This window comes from Thyridium curvatum (assembly GCF_004353045.1).
Source record: "Thyridium curvatum strain D216 chromosome Unknown NODE_47_length_323349_cov_79.126483, whole genome shotgun sequence".
Taxonomy (NCBI): domain Eukaryota; kingdom Fungi; phylum Ascomycota; class Sordariomycetes; order Thyridiales; family Thyridiaceae; genus Thyridium; species Thyridium curvatum.
In genome coordinates this window covers 1-21473 of record NW_022156802.1, presented here as the reverse complement: position 1 = coordinate 21473, position 21473 = coordinate 1, and the positions used below count along the sequence as shown (strand labels likewise).

Sequence of the window (21473 nt, the reverse complement as noted above, 5' to 3'; positions counted from 1 at the left end):
GCGGCTTTGATGTCGTTATAAAATAGCCATATCATGGCGTCAAGGACTCACTTTCCTTGAACGATTTAGCCAGTTGCGAACACTATCACAATCAAAAGTCGAAGGGTACTAAAATGTCCAAAATTTCAACAGCTGTGTTTATCTGTGGTGCAGGACCAGTCGGCCTCCTGACTGGTCTTGGACTAGCTCTCCAAGGCATTGATACCTACATTGTTGGTAAGGACTGATTGCATGATGCTCACGTCGACTCTTTCTGGCAAGCCTGACAGCAGTGTAGAAAAACGCGAAAGAGAAATCCAGGCCACATATGGCAGGGCCACAACCATGTACTGTCGAAGCATGGAGCTGCTGGAGCAGCTTGGCGTTGCCGATGATATGCTCCAGAGCGGGTTTGTCGCCCGATCAGCTGTAACCATGAACAACGGAAAGCGCGTCACCGGTCGAGGGTTTGACAGTTTGCCCCAAAGCATGATCAACACTTTGCACGACTACTTTCTCAGTATCCGTCAGAAATTCTCCGAAGACATATTCCGAGAACACTATCAGACCGCGTCGAGCAAGGATGTACATTACGGCTGGGGCGTCGAAAACTTCACTATTGAGAAACTCCCCGAGGATGACTTCAATGTCACTGTCCACATTAAGAAAACCGGAAACGGTGAGCAGCGAGTCGTGAGGTGGTATGTTATTCCTTGTGAATGCTTTGCATCTTTTCTGTCCAAGCTCACAGGTTTCTCTTGTCGAGCAACTACCTGATCGGGGCGGACGGCGGTCAATCATCTGTACGGAACCTAGCCGGCATCCCTATGGAGGGTGATAGCACGACATACAGGTGGGTTCGTATTGACGCCAAGATGAAGACAAACATGCCCGAGGCCTCGCATATGGGCGTGATCGCTATCGAATCACCCAACCATGGCAATGTCCTATGGATTCGGCTGGACAGGGACGTTCACAGGATAGGCTTTGCTATGACACCAAAGCTCCTAGCCAAGTACCCCAACGGCATCACACAGGACGAAGCTGTGCAGGAGGCGATAGAGTCCGTCAAGCCATACACTCTGGAGGTTGAGCGAGTTGATTGGTGGACCAATTATGGGTAAGGCCTCACCAACTTCCCAAGGGAGCTATGAGACATCCACTGATTGGTAAACCCAGCATCAATCAAAGGGTTGCCGCATCTTTCCAGAAAGACGAGTTCATCTTGCTTGCGGGAGATGCCGCCCATGTCCACTCCTCGGGATTTGCTCAAGGCATGAACACTGGCATCCACGACGCCACCAACTTGGCCTGGAAGCTTGGAGGCACCATCAAAGGCTGGTACTCCACCGACGTCGTTCTCGCTAGTTACGCCAGTGAGCGTCGGCCAGCAGCCCAAAAGCTCATCGCCATCGATAAGCTCGCTTCGGCCGCCATCTCGCACGATGTGAAGGCCGTCGGGGCTCCCGCGAGTGCCCCCGAAGAGGGTGGTGCGAGCGGTGCAGCCGTGCCAACCGTGTCTCCGGACGAGATGATGGCCAAGATCTACCAGGACAACATCAGATTCAATATCGGTCTCGGGGTCTCATATCCCCCAAGCCCTGGCAACCCCCTCACCAGAGCGCCATTAGCTGGGTCAGTGCCCGCCGGCACGAGAGCACCTGATGCGGTGCTGCGAAAGCCGGGCTGCCAGATTCCTCTGCGGCTGCTCGATGTGTTCCGGGCCGGAGGATATGGCAAGTGGAACCTCCTTGTGTTTGCGGGTAACCCGATTTATACGCGTGAGAACATTGCGAGCTTGCGGGAGGCGCTGTTTGCTGAAAAGGGACTGGCTAGTCGTCTCAAGCATCTCCTCAATCTGTCCACGCTGATAGTCGGGCATGTCGGAGGCCACTGGGAGGCATTTAATGGACCCGCTGTAGCGAGACTGTATTTTGACACAGAGGGCGCAGCTCATGACTGCTATTCTGTGACGCAGGCTGATGGAGCGATAGTTGTGGTGAGACCGGATGGAATACTCGGCTTTGCAGCTCAGCTGGATGAGCTGTCTGAGGTAGAGGCCTTCTTTGACGGTTTCTGCGCTTAGTTGATTCCTTGATGTCCATATCAGGGAGCTTTGGAGTTAACAATCTAATGGGAATTTGGTAGAGAGTTGAATATGACAGAGTTCTATGGTTCAAAGAACTTAACAACCACTATTAACAAAGTAGTAAACCTCAACTTATCTAAGAGCGCTCGTATGTTACGCAAGAGAGGAGGTTTGCTATCATCGGATCAGTAACATTGCTAGACATGGAAACATCCGGTCTTAGGTGATGGTGGGTGCGAATAATTATGCGGATTGGCCAGGGCGAATGTCTTCGACAAAAGGTCGATCTTACTTATGAACTAGTCACAAATCTGAGGGTACAAACATTACGGAACAGATCTTCAATTGGAGTTGCAACTTTCCCATACTGAGCACAGAAATATAATGAAAAGGCCTTTCGTCCTGGATACTGAACACGTCTTCACTCCAATGAATTTGGGCGTCTGGCGTGCATTGCCTAAGTTGTGGCCGTGCTTTGTTTATTGAAGTTATGGCTTTGGGAAAGTTAGCAATCGGTATGTGAGATTCCAAGTGTGGACTATTACGTACCCGAATTGGATCTTGGTTTTCTGAAGAAAGTAGTCACCGCAGGTCATGGCGGGGCTGGGCAGAGCGTTAAGACAAAAGCCGCAGAGGTACTACTGGAAGCAGTAGACTCATTATGTTCTTGAGACTCACTATTTCTTTAGAGGACCCTGCATCACGACATTCCTTCTGCCAGTATTGAAATAGGCAATAGAATAGCGATCGGGGCTTTTGCCCACTTCTTTGGCACGGACGCGGTGGAAGTTGGCTTTGAGACGGTCATCTGACCAGGCCACTGCAAAGGAATATGTGTCAGTAACCAGCTGGCTCTTGCACAAGAGAGTTTCATAAGGAGAAAGCACATTGAACTTACTCAGCATGTCGCCGATATTAACCACGATAGGTCCTGTGTGCGCCGGCAACGGTGAGAAGTCATCACCGATAGCAAAGTCATTATGGCTCTCCCGGCCGGGGCAGACCTCTAAGCCATCCTCACCGTCTCGCTGGAACAACAAGGTGAGACATCCAATATCGGTATGATTCCCGGCCCTCCAGGTTCCCACCGCATTTTCGGAGGCCATGTAGTGGATCATGCGCATTTGGGTGAGGTTGTCAGGCGCCTCAACATCCATGGCGTTGTTTAGGTGATCCTCTGGGAAACCGAGAGCTAGCGAGAGGCATGCGACTAGCAATAAGTGGACAAGTTAGCACCGACCAATTCATCGCAAAAACTGGGCACTTACGGACTTGCTTCGAGATTTGTTCGCACTTGGATATGAAGCTCTTAGTTGCATCGTGGAATCCTGGCACAAGTTCATCCGAGGGCCACTGAGAATTGCGCTGTAGCCAAAAAGACTCTTTTTGATCGGCTTGGCCGGTGCTTGGGCGGATTTGCGACTGATGCCACCTTAGAATCATACGATGCCACGTGGCTTGAGGGTTACTTACTTTGTACTCCCATCCATTGTTTGTGTAAAGATCATGGGGGATCTGGGCCTTCACCTCTTGTGGTAGCTTGAAAAAGGCCTCGGAAATGGCAAATTGCCTGTTGATCTCATCGACACTGATGCCATGGTCCACCAGTGTGAAGAAGCCAGCACCCTCAGCAGCTTCGACCAGCTCCTTGGTGATCTGTTCTTTGCGGGCCTCAAAGGCTATACCGCTGTCAAACATATGGCATGAAAGGATGTGCGATGGCTACTAAGACCAACCTTTGAGCGATATTGCTGGAATTACAAGCTGCCTTCCCATGGTGTTGTGTTGGTGTAGTTTTAGTGTTGCTTTGCTTCGAGAGGCAGTCTGCGTTAGCTTGAATTACGTCGACCCTGTCCATGAGGTCTTGGTATTCGTCGTGGCTCCGTACCTTAGACTTCATATAGGAGGGGATACTCACAATGGCAAAGCTCGAAAATGCGTAAAGCTACTGTCACATACGAACGAAGCTTAGCGGGAGTCCAAGATCCACGGCGCGCTGCAACTCGGCGTAAGGGTCGCTCGGCCCGGTACCGGATAATGCACTGAACCGAGCCGTAGCCCTTTCGAATGAGACGCTTGCATAACAGGGGTGCCGCACACCGGAGATAGTACCTTCAGATGTTTCCCCCCCCCTACGGACTTTTGGAATAGTGCCATCAGGATCGACGACCCAAGCTCTGTTACCCTGTGGTGGTGCTGGGCCAATGTTGCACTAGATAGCTGATGGCTGATTAATCAAGGAGTCTGGCATCTATGGCTATCAAGACGCGCAGAGCTCGGCGCGCGTTCAGTTACGTTAATATGGTGGTTCCAAGGCCGTCGAGATTCAACGTAAGCCAGTCAATTCCCTTTTGTACTATTCAGCGCTCATGACTGGATTTTGGATAGTCCTTCCAAAGCACTTTCATGGACCTAAGTGTAATGTTGAACTTATGGTATTCTCACATATAAAACACGTACATACACAGCTACAGAAAGCCTGTCCCAAAGCCGAATGTAAAGTTGTCAGAAAACTGAGTACCCAAGTTATCCCATCCCCTCATATCAAATATTTCTGCTCCTTGAAATGGAGGCAAGGCGAAATCTGGGGGCTCTAGATCCGGAAAGGACCCCATTAAGGGCAGCGCAGAATCCCAGTTGTGCTGTACATTTGGCTGCTCCGCTGCAGGTACAGGCCACACCATGTCGTGATCCAAGTCATCGATAACCAACAGCTGCTCCACATATTGCTCGGAAGCACGGCGGGCTTTGCGTGACATGAGGCGTTGATATCTTTTGATAGATTCGGCAAACGCTCCTAGCGTTTCGCTGTACAGTTTAGACTGTGGGCTTGTCTCTCCAATTTTGCGCAGGAGCTGCATGACGCCATAGAATGCCTCGTTGAGATCACCCTTGACCTCCCCACCAAGTATGGAGAGGCCAAGCACGAGCCCTGCACCAAAGGCCCATACTCTACATCCGTCGGTCAGCTTGTTGAGTGTTGGATAATTGTATAAGCACGACTTACTTGAACAGAGAAAGATTTCCCTGTGGTAGGTTCAGGGTGGTCAGCAAAGTCGCAAGTTGGCGACACAAGTGGCCCATGTAGGTAGCCGAGCTCAGGCACACCTGGGCCAGGTCCACCTTGGACGGCTCCGCGACGACGTGCTGCTGTATTCCGGAGCGTTGTCGGATTCGAGAGACGTAGACTTCTGTCAAGAAAGGCCGCGTGACTAGTATGACGGCAAAGTAATATACGCTGGAGAGATAAACGCGACTGAACGCGGCCTGACGCTCGCTGCTCCCCGAAGCTGCATTGTGGCCCTGTGAGAATCGACGAGCTTCGGGTGGAAGATCTCTGCACCAGGAGCGGAGTCTCTCCAGTAAGCCATGGGCCATAGCTGTCTCAGCTAGCACCCCGCGACTAAGAATGCAGCATATGTCGTCGAGTAAAGCCACACCCTTGAGCATAGCGTTGAAGACGGGCTGCTCGGCCTCGAGAGGCAGCAAGTTGATACTGTGCCGAGTGGCTCTAGGTACGGTGCATGGCCGACCGAGCAGTGAACTTGTCAACACGTCGAGGATGCAGAGCGAATGCCAGGTTCGTAGCCTAGTCAAAGAGCACGGATTAATTCGAGGTATGAAGGGTCGAGGATTGTTCCGGGGCCTCACCTAAAAGCCTCATCGCCTCGCTCTGTGCGCTTCCAACTTCCAGGCTGATGCAATCCGAGAACCACTGCAGATTTGGAAGCGATTCCCAGATAAATGGACGCTGCATCTTGTCGGCAAGCACCCAGAGTATAGAACGCAAGCAGAAGGAATAACCGGACAAGACCTAAGCTCGGGTTTGAGAGCATATCGCGGAAGGCAACCTGCCCGGCTCGAGTGAAGTACATAGCAGCATATGGTCCGTCGTTGGGGGGTGCCATGCGGGCCTGAGCTCCTATGGCTAGGGCTGCCTGCATCGAGGCCACGTCCTCAGGTGTTTGTGGCGATGTGGTGTTTGATGTCGCATCCAACAGAGCCTCCGCTTCGTTGGCAGAGAACAAGTGCAGGATGCCGCTTGACTATGTTGAGTGTCAGCAAAGTGACCGAACAGGCTGGCACCTAAGTATCCATGAGCACTTACTACTTCGGTGTAAGATTGAAAGAGAGCGCGCTTCTCTGTGATATCCGGAGAATGCAGAGTTGTCGGAACTTCTCGCACATCCGCATCTATCATGGAGTTGTGTCGTTCGCCATCGGTGAATGCAGTTGAGCCTACGAGAGGCTTCAGAGTGTGCCGCAGGAAGTCAAGAAACGACAGCGACGCGTTCTCCCCGATATACACTACGGTGATCGTCAGGGCTCCAAGTATTAGCACTGAAATCAAGAAATAGAAAAACTACTGTAATAAATCCTAACACAACTGACCTTTCTCGCCTCTGAAGTTGGTTACAAAATGCTCCCTGGGAGACTCTTGGTCGCCAGTGACTCCATTCCCACAATCGATGGCCTCAGCTTCCGCGCCAGTTGACGACGCCAACATACGGCCAGACCGGGACGAGGGCGAGCAGTTTGCTGCCGTCTGCGACATGGGTGAGAGGGCCTGTTGCCCGAGCCGTTCTTGGCGATCTTCGAGCTCGGATCGAGCACTGGAGCCGGGCGCGGCAGTGCCATTGTATGTGCACCTGGCGGACCGGCCCCGCCGAACACAATTCGCACAGGGCACTTTAGCATCGCAGCGGATTTTGGACGCTTTACAGGGTTGGCAAGCTCTGTAGGCGCGTACCCTGTTCTCAGGCAGGATCTTGGGGCGAGGCATCATGGATCGTCAACTTATCTGACACTTCCAAAAGTACAAATTCGTCTTGCCATGCACTTAGGTTCTCCATCATTAGATATTGCCCTCGGTTGGCTGGAACATAGCCGAATTTGACAAGCGGGGGTGGATCGCCAGTGGTTTGCGCTAACATGATGACAATGTCCTGGCCTATTGCAGCGCTGACATTACATTGACTTCCCTGCCTCGAGATAAAGCTAGCAGACAAGACTTGCGGTTCGTTTTGGGGAGTTCTTCCAACGTGATAAGGGCTCTTGGTGTGTGTCTTAGTTTTGCGGGGAAGATAGCAGTCACTTGGCTGTGTGGGGAAGACAGGGTGCTCGGCACGAGCACCGCCGCATCCTGGTACAGTTATCTAGGTGCGCGTGCATTATCCGACGAGTCCCCGCGCTGCGAGGTATCTTATTGAACCATGACGTCCATGTGTGTGCTGTATCCTTTGTGAAGGTAAGCATGTGATGCAGGATTGAATAACTAGGACATGCGTTTACCTCTGTCGTTGCGACCCGGTAGAGATTCACTTAACTCACTATCGGCAAGCATACAAAGAATTTACCCATGATGATGGAAGAGGTTTACAAGAAGATTGTGCAAGACACAGTCAAGTTCAATCTTGGTGATGAAGAGGCAAGACATGTAGTCCAAAGCCCGTTTTTGATCTCTCGCTGATCTTGAGTGCTCGCCCACATAGATATGGCGACAATTGTTTGAGCCCTTTATCCCAGAACAAACGTCGAAAGTTCAGATTGTTCGAGACCAGCGCTATGGACCCGCGGAGCGCAATGTACTGGACGTCTACTTTCCTTCGAATAATGCTGAGCCTGGCAAGCCCGTCGTGTTGTTTATGCATGGTGGCGGCTTCTTCTCAGGCGATAAGGCGTGGAGCGACAAGGTAAGCCTTCTGCAAGCCGTCCTATTTAAGCACAGGCTTCGTGATTGCTAATCGAAATACCATTGGGAACAAGTACTGGGGAAACATTGGCAAATGCTTTGCCGAACATGGCATTGTTGTCGTAATAGTGAACCACCAACTTGTCCCATACAACAAGGATGACCCCAACAATATGCCTACTGGGCCGGCCGTCAAATATCCCGCTGGAGCTGACGACGTCCAATTAGCACGAGAGTGGATGTACAAAAACATCGAGTCCCCAGACTTTGGTAGCGGGTCATCAAGCAAGGTCGTTCTCTTTGGGCACTCTTCCGGTGGTGCTCACATTGCCGCCAACCTCTACGCAGCGGGCGATCCGGAGCGGGTGTCTCAACAAACCGAGATCTTCCCTCCTGTCGCTGGCGTCATCTATTTGAGTGTGCCATTCTGGTACGATAGAACACGTCCAATACGGCAAAGAATCCTACAAAGTTACTATGGGTCTGACGCGGAGGATGTCTGGGGAGTAAGTTGGTTAAACACCTTCTCAACATTTCTCAACTCTGATCGCGATCTCGACAGCCCCGATCAGCACTAGGCCTATTGAAGGGCTTACCGGAGACTTCACCCGCTTTGTAGGTCATCTCGCCAATATGATCACATTGAGTTTGGTATTCAAGAGCCAACTGACCTCATGGCACTCGGCCAGAGATGCTCTAAACCTGCCAACCTATATCGGCACCGTCCAATGGGAAGTGTGAGTATCGACATAGCCTGTAGGTGTTGGTAAATATGTGACACTGATTTGCCCGACAGGCAGGAGGCATTCGACGCAGCGGTCGCGTTCTTCAATACCTACCGTGAACGCAGCAAGCCTTCGGGCACCAATGCGATATTTCACGTGTTGAAGGGACACAATCATCTAAGGTATGGATGACACTAGCTGCAAGAAGCTTGTGTTGGCAACCGATTGACGCGCTAAATAGCAATGTTCTATCCATCGGCTCGAGCGATACTGCGCAGGCTTCTATGCTACTAGAGTTTGTCTGTACATGCACCTCGACATCGCTGACACCTCAGCATGGAAGCGGTAAGACTTTTGGGCTCTGGGCTGGCTAGAAAACGTTGACTTATTTGAATAGTGCAGTTATCCGAAGCGAAAGCTAAATTATGATTGATCTGAGATACAAATATGTTCCTCGTGTCTATCTTTCGTCTCCAGAAGATATTGGAGTGCCTTATTGAGGATGGCTCTAAGCCGCCTGTGGCCCGCAAGAAAAGCTTGCGCATTCCTATAGAGTGATGATGAGGGAACAAGAGTTCAGGAAAGGTATTTGATGGCCATGCACATCTTCAGCTAGTGATGAGGCGAAGTTATGACCGTAGGGCCGACGCCCTACACATCTCAGTCCCACGCTTCTGATGGATATAGCAAGTTGTTTCAGGGGCCTACTTGAGTTCTATTGCCATCTCTATCGCTGTCATCAGAATCATAAAGTCCCTAAAGCTCTATTGAAGAGCCATTGTAACCTCGACCTCTAGAAACCAAAGGTACCAAGTTCAAATCTTGTTTCAGACATTCAAACCTTGTGAGATCATTTGTACTTTTTACGCACGCAAATGAGACACTTATTTTCTTTTCCTTTGTTTAGAATATTGAAAATCATTATCAAATTTCTGGTATGCTTCGTTGTGTACATGTATCATAGGAAAGCTTCGACGGATCATTCCCAACATAGGCGTACCCGGAGGTCAGTGTAGTGAATATCAAAGGTGTCTGAGTTCGCTGTAGTATTATAAATGCGACCAAAATTTGTTTTCTAGTCGCAATAATGCTCGGGCCTTGTGCGGATGTTACAAAGTCGCGGGCTGAGGCCTTCAAATGGGATACCGGAACGATCTGATCTTGAAGTCGGTCAAGTCTGCAAATTCCTCATTCTCAATGACCTCGTGGATGATTCCGTCTGAGGCAGTATTATCAGCACCAAGAGTTCGAAGCAAATTTCGGTTGGCATAACCTACTCTGAGAATCTAACTTGTCCCTCTGATCCCTTCGTCGATTCCAGAGCCAGTGAAGCGAGCCCATGGCAGCAACCAAGAAGATGCAAAGTATCAGGAAGGCTAACATAGTGTACTTAGCAGTCTAGACGAAAGGCGTAATCAGTCCTGAGACCACAGTCAGTCAGCCGATTGATGTTTGGCTCACATAGTAGTTGGGCGCATCGGATTCGCGATACGTCTGAGGTCCGATGATGTTGCCGACCGTATAACCGAGTTGGTACGAGGCTCCAAATGCCAACTTCTTGGTCGAGCCGCCAACTCCGGCCGTCATGAACGTGATGACGAACAGGACGCTGACAGGGACTGTTGGTAGAGTCAACAACGGCCTGCCTTGTGCTTGAAGACTGAGTAACGTACATTGCAGAGTCAGAATGTAACCACCGTAGCGCGCGGCGGCATGGGAGGGTGGAATCGCCAGCATCATGACTGTCCCGATGCACGAAAGTAGCAGCGTAGATATGCCGGCGATTGTCCGACTTGTGTATTTTGCGACCATCAGTGACACCAGACTGCCCGCAACGGCAGCGGCACCGGGCGCCATGCTCAGGAGGGTGGTCTGCTCGGCGGTGAAGCCAAATGCGGAGATAATTGTCGGTCCTGACCATCTTGTTAGCGTGAAACTATTGGCAACGCAAATGTACACGCTTTTGGGAGGTACTCACCGAAGACAGTGAGACCGCCATTAGGTAGTCCGGTGGAAACTAAGAAGAGAAAGATTAGGTAAAAGCGAGGGTCACAAAAGGCCTCAATCAACTGTGCCCTGTCGAATTTCCAGACTTCTGTGCCTGTCTTGTTATCTCGGCACCTCTCGAGTGCGATGCGCTTCTCGTCATCTGATAGCCATCTGGCATCTGTAGGCGATGCGGCAAGCAAAAACCAGAGGACAATACCAAGAAGGATGGTGACGCCGCCCTCGAAAAGAAACAACGCCTGCCATCGGAATGAAGGGGCCTGGTAGATGATCCAGGCACAGAATCCGCCAGCCATGTGGCCCCAACCTGAGCTCGTATACCAGATTGCGACTCGGGAAACTTGTTCCTTCTTGGAGTACCACGAACCGAGGATGTAGATGCTGACGGGTGCCGCGCACACTTCGATGGAACCAAGCAGGAACCTGGCGACCATGAGCCCTGCAAAGTTCTTGCAGGCGCCGTGGCAGACGACGATGATGCCCCACGCAATGATCATCACTGAGAAGAACTTGGCAAGGGGAATTCGCTGCATGGAGACCGTGACGGGGATTTCTCCGGCGAGGTATCCAAAGCTGATGCAGGTACAGTATCAGTACTTGAGAAGATCGTGACCCAGACAGTGGCGGAAATACCCGTACTAGACAATGGAGCCCAACCACGAGTACTGGCTGGCCGAAAGATGTGTATCTTGCTTGATGCCCATAATGTTGGCGTATGAAAGGCTGTTCTTATCCACCAACATGAGGACGTAGACGAATAAAAGTAGAGGCATGATGGTGAAATCAATCTTGCGCAGGACGCGCTTCGCTTCTGGCGAGTTTGGGTCGAATGGTACGTGGTTGGTTCTGCTCAACAAGGCTAAAGCTTTGTCTTTCTCGGCCGCTTCTGGGTCAGCGACGATTTTGGCAATGTTGGAGATCTGTCCAGCCACAACGGACGTTGCCTTCGGCCCAGCAAGGACATCAAGTTAGCAACGAATACCTGAAACATGATCATCTTTAACGGACCTCGAGACCCGAAACCGACTTCTTAATATCGGCGTTGTACGTGATAACTTCCATGGCGAATGGACCTCAGGGGTGAACAACTTGTAATCTAAAGCTTGCTACTGTCTTTGAAAACCTTGAACCTGCGAAGCGAGACAGCCTACTGCTTTTAGATATTAAGCTATGTCATTGTAGCGATGTGCAAAACAGACTTTATATCCTTGATATTGTTGGCATCTAGTGGACGACTCACTAGTGGCCAATCCCAGGTGGTCTTATCATCGATGAAGGATTGGATTTTCCTGCCTGGATATTGGACAATCACCTATGAAAATGCGCGTGTGTTCTTTTAGGAACCGTACACCTCCCATGGCTTCCCTCTTGCGAAGCGATTGCATGGAGATGCTAATCCCATAAGGGATGCTTTATCTCTACCGTTATCTCTGGTTAGGATCCGAGTGCGCGGGCCGAGGGGTACGGTCCGATGGATCGCCTTTGAGCGGGGAGCTTCGTATCTCTTGCTTGACTTTACTGATGTTCCGGCCCGAATCAGGACCAAGCCTCCGAGAGACATGCTAGCGAATTGTAACATTTTTTCTAATACCCTTTGTTATTAGATCATTGAATGGTAGTTGAGAGGAGCCTGATAATGGACATACTGCGCTAAAAGATATAGAAGCCAGCCTCCCAGTGAAGACGAACCCATCATTTCTCAACCAGTTCTCAGTATCCTGACATGACAACACTGTGAGTACACCACTCCAATGCGCATGGGAACTCCAGGCTAGAAGGGTTAAGGCCTTACCAGACAGGAAGTCAGCCAGCATAGCACAGAATCGAGCTGCTGGGTTGTGATTCACGGGGTCGCGTATGATGTTACAAATTTCCTGTCGCACCACCCTGGCGGCAAACATGTCATTCTGAAGCAGGCTGGAGGCGACGCGACTCCCGCGTTCGATGCTGTTCACTCACGAGACCTCCTTGAGAAGTATCTCAGGCCATCGTAAGCGTATTTCACCAAGGAAGCAGAATCAGACAGACCAGAGGACTGATGTATCGACCAAACACAGGCAAGTCGTCGGGAACATAGCAGGCTATGAGGAATCGCGTCTTGGAGACACACAAGGTGAGACTCCAGATCGACAACAACTCAGCCGAAAGCTCCTGGCGAGGATAGTTAGTGTTCCCGACTTCGAATCAGCCGCGGCCGAAGTTCTAGACCCAAAATCCTTTGCTTGTAAGTTCAAAGTCTCCACATGACGTGCTTCCACAGTTCTAATGCCAGGATTCTTCACTGTTCAGTTTTCAAGGCCGGTGCGAACTCTGAAATTACAGCTAGCTGGAACCAAAAGTCATGGGACGCCGTGAGGTTCCGCCCTAGGGTTCTTGTCCCGATTAGCCACGTTGAAACATCAACCACAATGTTTGGCTCGAAGTTCTCTGCCCCTTTCTACATCGCACCAGCCGGGGGCGGTAAATTTGCGCATCCCAGGGGTGAAATAATCTGGACAAGAGCAGCTGCCAAGCATGGGATCCTTCAATGGGTGTGCAACAACGCCGGCTGCTCCCAGAAGGAAATGGCAGATGCACGTGGCCCGGGTCAGATACTGTTCTGGCAGATATACGCCATGAAGGACTTGGATGTTACCAAACGCGAAATACAACAGGCGGTTGCGATGGGGTACAAGGGACTGGCACTTACCGTTGATGCGATTAGAATCGGCAAGCGTGAACGCGACATCCGTATTCATCTTCCGGTATGTATTGGTCAAAATGAACCTTTAAACTCATCACCTCGTGGAAGAAAGAAAAGGGAGACTGCTGACCCATGCTTTGTCTATAGAGTGATGGTGATAATACTGGGGTAACCACTGGCTCTGGCTCTATCTCAGCGACTCGCCCGTTAGTTTATCTCAAGGCCTTCTTTTAACTTTTGGTTCTGACGAGTCTAGGATGCTCCATGATCAATTCGATTTTGCTTCGGTAATAGATTGGCTTAGATCCATGACCGACCTACCAATCGCCATCAAGGGCGTACAATCCTGGGAAGATGCAGAGCTTTGCATGAAGCATGGGCTACACCCCTGGTTGTCAAACCACGGAGGCCGGCAGCTGGATGGTGCCCCGGCTGCAATTGAGACTCTGGTGGAGATTCGGAAGCACTGCCCGGAGGTATTCGTCCGATGCGAAGTTTTTGTAGATGGAGGGGTTACTAGAGGAACAGACATTATCAAAGCACTGGCACTTGGGGCTAAAGGGGTGGCAATTGGTCGAGGATTTCTCTACGCCTTGACTTTTGGAGAGGCTGGGGTGAGCAAGGCCATCGATATCCTCATGGACGAAGTTAGGACTGCGATGGCCCTTCTTGGCGTATCGTCTATTGACCAGCTTCAACCTTCTCACGTGAGTAAGCCTTTTTTTTAGATTGATGTCCACGATGACTACATGCTGATACTGTTTGTCTTAGGTGGACACTTCTGGATTGGCATATGCGGGAGCTGTAATACGAGCACGGTTGTAAAAACTGACTCACTGGACGTGAGATTCTGGTTTGTACCATGTAATTACTTCATCATACCAGGCTAGGCTGTGAAAGAAGTCCTCTCTCTTGATAGTCCGTAGACATTCACTGCAGGGTTTGAAACTTCCTCCATCAAAGGGTCATCGCCCCTGTGGATCCGCCACCGGTTGGTCGACTCTAGCGGTCCTGGGATCCCTTTGACCATCCAGCCCCATTTCCTCATGAATCCTTCTGACATCTCCCATCCTGATATATCCCAAGGCGGTGACCACGCAATGAGACCGCGCCTCTCCATCTCTTCATCGGGAAAACCCTCAAACAGACCGCCGATGCAGTCGGCCCACAGGTCATCCTCGTCGAACGTGCCGGTGGCCAGGATGAGGCGGTCGCGTGCTTCTGGACAGGGAAAACTGTCGATCCAGTCGGGATGAGGCACTGTTTGCTGAAGAATAGTAGGGATCAGCGATGGTGGGAGCAGTTCGGGCTTGGCGGGATAGGGAATGACATGGATCACCTCCTCATCGGAACCGCAGTCAAGTGGCGTGGTGAGGATGCCCGAGATCAAGGTGCGGTTGAGAGCTATAGCGCGGATGGCGTTGAACTGAAGGAGTGTAATAAGATGGTCTGGGCAAAGGGGAAAGGTGATCTTGAAGTTCTCCTTTATGTCTTTTCTTGGCAGCAAGGGGTCTCTCGCATTGTACAGGTGCTTCAAAAGGGATGCCGGGGCGGTGGAGACTGATTGCTCTTCATCGTTCCAATACTCCACCAGCAATTCAGATTTGACCAGTGCCCCGGAAGCGGCACTTGATGCTTCAAGGCTCTTTGCTAGAGCTTTGCGTTTTCCTTTCACCATGATTATTAGCTCTAGGCATCGGTGAGATAGCCCATAGAGATAGCGGATATTGTTCTCACGGTATGCTCTCGTATTGAGTCTTGTCTGAGCCCGTCTACGCGCTTTGGGGTCCTTAGTTCCGGTCCAGTCGTCCTCGGCTTTTATTGCCTGGATGATCTTAGCGAGCCGAACCGGTCAGAGGCTTTCAACAGCGTGGAAACGTACCTCAGCCAACTGTGGCATTGGCGCAAGCCGGATCCGTGGTACAGTAGCCATAGCCATAGTGTTTAGGACCTCGCTACGACTGCCGTTTCTGCGATTTTGATGATGAATTCGATGATGCAAGTTTCGATAACTGTATGCGCTCTGCTCACAGGAAAAAACGGAGGTGGAATTGACTTGCTCTGAATCCTATCTCGGGGTCGCAGTCAGACTTGAGTGGAGTAGAACTACGTTATTGGCTAGCTGTTGCAACATTCTAACTTGGGCAGGTCTAGCGAAATGCAAGCTGCTCACATTGTGGATCAGAATGCGCCGGGATCTTACTAGATGCTGAAAAGCAGTAGTGAGCCCTACCAGTCAATGTAGCTGGCTCACACGGATCCTCCTATTGGCACATCACTTCAATATGATCCACTCAGCGTGGTGTACTTGGGTTCAAACGAGGGTGTATGCAGATTGCTCACACGATGCTTGGGGCTCGGAGCAGCGTTCATCATGAAATGTGACATCGGCTTTAGGGGATGGGATCGGGCTCTCCTGGATCCCGAGATATCGGGCGAGATGAGATATAAAGAATATCACCAGCTCTTTTAACCAAATTCTCGGTGGGCTCAACAGCCATGCCGTGCAATCGTGAAAGAATTCAGAAAGGCACTTAATTCAATGTCCAGGAACGTAATCAGCTATCGAACAAGTCTCCATCAAGACAATCAACAATACTGAGAAATTCTGAATCATTATCTCATCAATATATATTCTTCCTGGGATATGACTTTTCACCCGGACTCCCTCCCGGATCTCACGGGGAAGGTATATATAGTGACAGGGGGGAACTCTGGAATGTATGTCCATCCCCGTCTCTTATCGCGAAGCCCAAGCCGCTGATTTCACAAATCAACAGTGGTTATCACACCGTAGCACACCTAGCCAAGCACGGAGCTCACGTTTACATGTGCTCCCGATCTTTAAAAAAGGGAGCCGAAGCTATCACCAGTATGAAGAAATTGCACCCGCCAAGCAATGTCGACCTCCTGGAAGTGGACCTAATGGATCTCACCAGTGTTGCCGCAGCTGCCAAGCACTTCCTCAGTCTCGAGAAATACCTCCACGGCCTTGTCAACAATGCCGGCATCATGGCAACACCATTCGGCATAACCAAGGATGGCCACGAGGCCCAATGGCAGACCAATTACCTGGCCCACTGGGTCTTAACAGAGCTCCTGTTGCCCTTGATGCGACATACTTCCAAAGGCCTTCCCGCAGGCAGCGTACGGATTGTCAACCTGACTTCCACGGGCCACTTAGGGGCGCCGAAGTGCGGTATCAATTTCGAAAACCCGGCACTAGAGGAGAGCAGCCCTTGGGCACGGTACGGGCAGAGTAAGCTCGCAAACATTCTACACACCAAGACCCTACACGAGAAGTACGGCCCCGCTTCTTCGAGTGCAGTCAGCGGTGAGGGCGAGATCTGGGTTTCTGCGGTACACCCAGGCCTAGTCTCGACCAACCTCTCCAAGCCGGCACAAGAGTCGGGCTCAGTAATGATCAATCTCTTATTAGCTCTGCGCGGCTTTGGGTTAATGTGGTCTGCCGATAGGGGCTCATGGAACAGTCTGTTCTGTGCCGCGAGCCAGGACATGAAGGTGGAGCAATGTGGCAAATATCTCGAGATTTTCAGGCGATTTGGCGAACCTTGGTGGCAGAGCGGTCCATCCAAGGACGACATGCTCGCCAAGACACTGGACGAGTGGACCAGAGATGCCATGAAGGAGGAAGGATGGCTCCAGTAAAAAGGCGTTGACACCTCACGGGCCCTCGCTCCCATGCTGTTGTGCTGATGGTTCATTGTATCAAGTCTTTCCATAATATTGTTTGATTTTCTGTATTCGCATATCATTCCGCAGCACCCTACAGTCCTTGCTCGGTTCAAGGCGTCTACCAAGAAAGCGGCATACGATCAAACTTAATACGTGAAGCCGGCTCCAGGAAGTGGACTGTAACTTGTGACTGCTTAGCCAGCTCATCTTAAACGCGAGAGGTCGTCCACAGAATATCCATATTCATCGCCATTTCCTGCTCCTTTTTCTCAACTAGTCTACTTCATCTCGACAAATTGCCAGCTCCTGATCTATGGCCGGCTAGGATACGTATCACCAGCCAAAGGCCTCCTCGAAATACTCCACACAGTCACCATACTCGAGCATGGCCTTATGCGTAGCATCTCGTGTCGCGTCCGCGAGCCCAGCAGGACCACACACCATTACGGCGACCCTGCTTTCACACTCATGGGCATTCTTGGCCGCCTTGGATATGATCTGTGCGACATCAGGCCTGCCGCGAGCGATGGAGACTCCCCTGCGCCCGACAGACTTGCTAATAGCCTTGCTGTCCTTCCCGGCCGATCCGACCGACTTCTCCTCCGATGGCTGGGATATGGCCTCGGATGATGTTGATGCCGACCCTGACTGGAGTACCTCCGTCGAGTGGAAGACGGGACTGATATCGTCTCTGATGAGAGCCTTCGCGAACTCCTTATCCGCCACATTTTGTATGAACCTGGTGCTTCTGTGTGCCCATACGACGGAGATGTGTCTAGTCTGTGTCTTGATCTTTCCATCTGACGACCGCTGTGAGCGGCGCATGTAGTCCAGGACGTATGGGGCGGTAGCAGCAATGCCTGAGCCACCAGCGATCAAGACAAGTTCTTCGTAGGCATGCAGAGGCTCAGCCATTCCGTAAGGTCCTTCAAGAAGGATCTGCGTGGCGATGGTAGGCTCCGATGACTTGAGGCAATCGTCCTTGAGCTTCTTCGTCCAGCCGTCACATGGTGTGATCCAGAAGATGAGTTGGGTCTCGCCTGAATTTTGAGATGCGGCAGTGACAGAAGACCGGGGAGACTGGGCACTGCTGCCGATATCTGCCTCTGACTTGGCCGCGGAAGCCTCTTGCTGAGTCACGATGGGCTCTGAGGCGATTCCAGGCTTGTTCCAGAAGCCTAGAGTAAATGGATGGTTTTCCCAGCCCCTCCAGCGGAACGGCTGATAGAGAAAGTAGTGCTGTCCCGGGCCAGGGGTAAGATGAGGCGTTCCTGGAGTGGCGACTATGGTCAAGACACCGGTTTGCCTGTCGTACTCGACCGTTGCCTTTGTTGTGTGCAGCGTTTTACCGCGCCGTAGGCTCACGTAGATGTTGCAATAGACTTGTCGTACGAGCCTCAGGAGTCGATCAAAGACCCAGATGGCTACCAGCGGCCACAGGTAGGGGTCGTATTCTTTTGTGTCGAAAACCCAGGTATGACTAATATTCCATCAGTGCTTCAACCCTTCCACCTGGATGCGAGCAGATGACTCACTAGAACAGACCAACGATGGTCACCACCGAGAAGACAATATGGATGATAAGGAAGGTCTCGTAGCACTTTTGTCTGAACCACATTGATGAGAAGAAGCAAAGAAGGCTCAACGTGATAGTTGCCTGGTCCCAATTAGCATGTGCCAACATCGGTGGTTGATACAAGTAGATGTACTCACAACCACACCCATGTACCACCAGGGCTCTTTCCAAACATAGTCGAGATAATCGTCCCCTGAGCAGCAGATGTTAAATCGAGAGTTGGATCTCAAAGAGGCAGGGTTACGACTTACAACCACCCTCTACCCAGTAAAATACAGTGTAGGCGACTGAATGAACAATAGCTTGAACTGTAGCAATCCTTGCGACATGTCGATGGAAGACGTTGAACGTTGCAAATTGCCATCCAGTTGCCCACAGAAAGATGTTATTCCTTCCACTAAAAATCCAAAGAATGGGCAGGTTTGCGTAAGACATGATGCCAGTCCGATCGGCGATATATCTCCAGACTTGCGGGGCAATCTCGTTGTAGCTACAGAGAATTGTGGAATCAGTCATAACAGTCATCAGAGGCTGAGAAAAGAGCATTGAGAGATTGGCGATGCTTACTAGGTATTCCCCACGAAGACCTGGTAGTTCACACAGCCCAGAACGATGCTGATGATCCAAAAAGCGGCAACTATGAAACCTTCCATGCGAGTAGGAACAGAGCACCACAGAAGGGGTTGTCGACGATAGGGAGCGAGCACGCTGGGAATGACCAGATGTTTCTGGACCCAAAAGCGTGCGGCGTGCAAAGATCGGGATATGCCAGAGGACTTTCGTCGCGACACAGCAGGACTTCCTTCAATATCGGAAGAAAATACCTGCCTCGCCATCAGTGACTCGTAGCCGTGAATGAGCATCCCGACCAAGAGAATGGTGCCCCAAAACCCATACGAGGCCCATCTGCCACGCAGCTCCGTTAGTATAAGTCCACACAGCTTTATTCCGCAACAGGTCATGTACTTACCCATAGAGTTTGTGAAGGCCCTGTTCCCAGTACCAGACTCTCTGGAGCAGTGTCAGCAGGAAGAGGTCGCCAGGCTGGGGCTAGCTCGCAGGACAGAACGCACAATAGTCTTGGCAGTCATCTTGTACCAGTCCTCAGTGATCAAGATTGGCTCTGTCATGTTCACCCCTTTGGTTTCTGGCTTGGATACCACCCTCATCTTGCTGATCTTGTCCTGTGTGACATTCTCCGCAACCTTCGACAGAGGCATGAACGGAATCTTGCCCCACTTCATACAGTAGTCCTCCATGAACATAGCGCCTGGGTCGACATCTTCTGGCAAGCAGAGTGCCCTGATGTTTGCATAAATGCTTGCTACTTTGAGCGGGTTTTGGCAGGCCGACTCATAATACTGTCCGTAGCCATGCCCAACAAAGTTGACGGTGCCACAAGCGCTGAGAATAGCCTCAGCACACTTTTGGCTGGGTGGGGTATCGTAATCCGCATAGACTGGACTGAGGAGCAAGCTCGCCAATATGGCAAACCTGCCAGCCCCAAGGGCTTTGAGATTCTTATTTCGCATGGTGAGATGGGATAAGTCTGAAGTAACTGGCCCAGAGGATAAAGTACCACTCCGTCGTAGCGAAGCAAGTTGATCCACCTACATAAATGGAAACCATGCGACTGGCGAGGGTTACACTGGTGATATACCTGCACGAACCAGCAGCGAATTCCTGATTACTCCTCACACGGCTCCTCGGTTCCCGCCTCACAGGGACGATCACATTCCATGGCTCCATGGACCCGGGCTGCCCCTATGTGCTCCACTTGCATCGGCTAAAGAGATGAAGAAACAGAATACTACCAGGCCATCGTATGCAGGTCACGCGAGGCGGGCTCTGCTACGGGGTTTGTTCCGGCATCAGGAAAGGGAAAAGATCGCCAAGGTGGTCCAATTAGGCGTAAGGATCAAATCTAATCAGATAAAATTTAGGTTATCAGATTAGATTAGATCCACTCATCCCAAACACATCCAACGGGTTTTCTCAGAAGTGCCGACGTCGGAGAGAACCGAAGGGGCGTAGGGCGGCCTCGTCTCGCATCCCCCCATGGAGACAAGAGTTTTTGCCTAGCCATGGACCCCACGCTCGGACTTGACGTGGCGTTCTGGTCTCAGGGTTCGTACATTTTAGCGACGAGAGTGCGCGATATTTGTGACGCCATCGTGCCAGTGATGCATTCAGGGCTTCCCAAGACAGCTAGAGACTTGACCATGTCGGGCATCTCATGGAACGAAGGGTCCGACGGTGCCGTTGAGATCATGTTATGCTAGTGAGCTAGAGGTGCTTTGCCGAGAAAACTCTTTGTGCTAGCCTCCCATTCCTCCCGACCAACGTCCGACCCCGCGACGCTACTGGCAGGCGTTTGAGACTTGTGTTAAGCTTTTCAGGCCAAGCCGGGAAGGGCAGATGCTCCCACGATGCCGTATTTCATCGCCTTGGAACCGAGTCAGCGGGAACAACCCTCCTCGTAGCTGAACTTGCACAAAGAGTGTGATGTACGGTTTACTTGTGGTGAGGTTGGGAAGACAAAGCTGGGGTCTTGGCATGAAATCTCTTTCCTGTCGATCTATCCACTTCACGAGTACCCGAGGCAGTTTGAACGTCCTTGGCGTCTAGGTGGTGATGTTCTTCTACTGCCGGCTCCCTGGTCACGGTCCAATGGTTCCGCAGCTCATGGGCGCAGATCAGAGGCCAAACCTGCACATCATTACTGCCTTTGGAATGGATCCTATCTCAGCACAGCACCCAGGATCCGTATTCATGGTCCTGAATACTACAGACCATTGTTTAGTTGAACTACTGTGCATCATCATCCTATCCATCAATGATCTCGGCTCTTTAACCCTACGAGGTTTGTGGGTGGTGCCTTGAATTGTCTTCTCGGGACAGTGAACCAATCGAATGGTTCGCGAACAATACGGGACATCCACTTGGTAGCACCAGTTGACTCAACGGCTGTAAAGGGGGGAGGGGGGGGGGGGGGGGGGTTCCGCACATTTCCGCAAAATGCCCCT

General features: G+C 51.2%; 9 protein-coding genes across 9 annotated transcripts; 4 read left to right on the top strand and 5 right to left on the bottom strand.

Annotated features, from left to right (window-relative positions):
- Positions 1-113: 113 nt before the first annotated feature.
- E0L32_007588 (uncharacterized protein) lies at positions 114-2065 on the top strand (the record flags this gene model as incomplete). Its single annotated transcript, XM_031142349.1, has 4 exons — positions 114-216; positions 278-680; positions 731-1099; positions 1159-2065. 4 exons carry the CDS (start codon positions 114-116, stop codon positions 2063-2065), a joined length of 1782 nt encoding a protein of 593 aa, XP_030993320.1.
- Positions 2066-2525: 460 nt separating this feature from the next.
- Positions 2526-3844, bottom strand: E0L32_007587 (uncharacterized protein; the record flags this gene model as incomplete). Its single annotated transcript, XM_031142348.1, has 7 exons — positions 2526-2562; positions 2618-2671; positions 2747-2888; positions 2967-3278; positions 3337-3490; positions 3542-3747; positions 3805-3844. 7 exons carry the CDS (start codon positions 3842-3844, stop codon positions 2526-2528), a joined length of 945 nt encoding a protein of 314 aa, XP_030993319.1.
- Positions 3845-4536: 692 nt separating this feature from the next.
- E0L32_007586 (uncharacterized protein) lies at positions 4537-6851 on the bottom strand (the record flags this gene model as incomplete). Its single annotated transcript, XM_031142347.1, has 5 exons — positions 4537-5020; positions 5076-5657; positions 5720-6114; positions 6177-6409; positions 6461-6851. The coding sequence occupies 5 exons, from the start codon at positions 6849-6851 to the stop codon at positions 4537-4539; spliced, it is 2085 nt and encodes a 694-aa protein (XP_030993318.1).
- A 579-nt stretch (positions 6852-7430) lies between these two features.
- Positions 7431-8907, top strand: E0L32_007585 (uncharacterized protein; the record flags this gene model as incomplete). Its single annotated transcript, XM_031142346.1, has 7 exons — positions 7431-7505; positions 7561-7761; positions 7835-8190; positions 8333-8497; positions 8557-8667; positions 8727-8830; positions 8888-8907. The coding sequence occupies 7 exons, from the start codon at positions 7431-7433 to the stop codon at positions 8905-8907; spliced, it is 1032 nt and encodes a 343-aa protein (XP_030993317.1).
- A 711-nt stretch (positions 8908-9618) lies between these two features.
- Positions 9619-11554, bottom strand: E0L32_007584 (uncharacterized protein; the record flags this gene model as incomplete). The annotated part of the gene is made up of 7 exons (XM_031142345.1): positions 9619-9704; positions 9763-9883; positions 9947-10104; positions 10159-10398; positions 10464-11065; positions 11132-11436; positions 11501-11554. The coding sequence occupies 7 exons, from the start codon at positions 11552-11554 to the stop codon at positions 9619-9621; spliced, it is 1566 nt and encodes a 521-aa protein (XP_030993316.1).
- A 661-nt stretch (positions 11555-12215) lies between these two features.
- E0L32_007583 (uncharacterized protein) lies at positions 12216-14000 on the top strand (the record flags this gene model as incomplete). Its single annotated transcript, XM_031142344.1, has 7 exons — positions 12216-12226; positions 12288-12482; positions 12550-12716; positions 12782-13236; positions 13323-13381; positions 13432-13882; positions 13947-14000. The coding sequence occupies 7 exons, from the start codon at positions 12216-12218 to the stop codon at positions 13998-14000; spliced, it is 1392 nt and encodes a 463-aa protein (XP_030993315.1).
- A 61-nt stretch (positions 14001-14061) lies between these two features.
- On the bottom strand, positions 14062-15114 carry E0L32_007582 (uncharacterized protein; the record flags this gene model as incomplete). The annotated part of the gene is made up of 2 exons (XM_031142341.1): positions 14062-15000; positions 15058-15114. The coding sequence occupies 2 exons, from the start codon at positions 15112-15114 to the stop codon at positions 14062-14064; spliced, it is 996 nt and encodes a 331-aa protein (XP_030993314.1).
- Positions 15115-16049: 935 nt separating this feature from the next.
- On the top strand, positions 16050-16844 carry E0L32_007581 (uncharacterized protein; the record flags this gene model as incomplete). The annotated part of the gene is made up of 1 exon (XM_031142340.1): positions 16050-16844. The coding sequence occupies one exon, from the start codon at positions 16050-16052 to the stop codon at positions 16842-16844; it is 795 nt and encodes a 264-aa protein (XP_030993313.1).
- Positions 16845-17204: 360 nt separating this feature from the next.
- On the bottom strand, positions 17205-19979 carry E0L32_007580 (uncharacterized protein; the record flags this gene model as incomplete). The annotated part of the gene is made up of 7 exons (XM_031142339.1): positions 17205-18351; positions 18407-18528; positions 18585-18640; positions 18699-18937; positions 19015-19353; positions 19418-19458; positions 19521-19979. 7 exons carry the CDS (start codon positions 19977-19979, stop codon positions 17205-17207), a joined length of 2403 nt encoding a protein of 800 aa, XP_030993312.1.
- Between the last annotated feature and the right edge of the window lie 1494 nt (positions 19980-21473).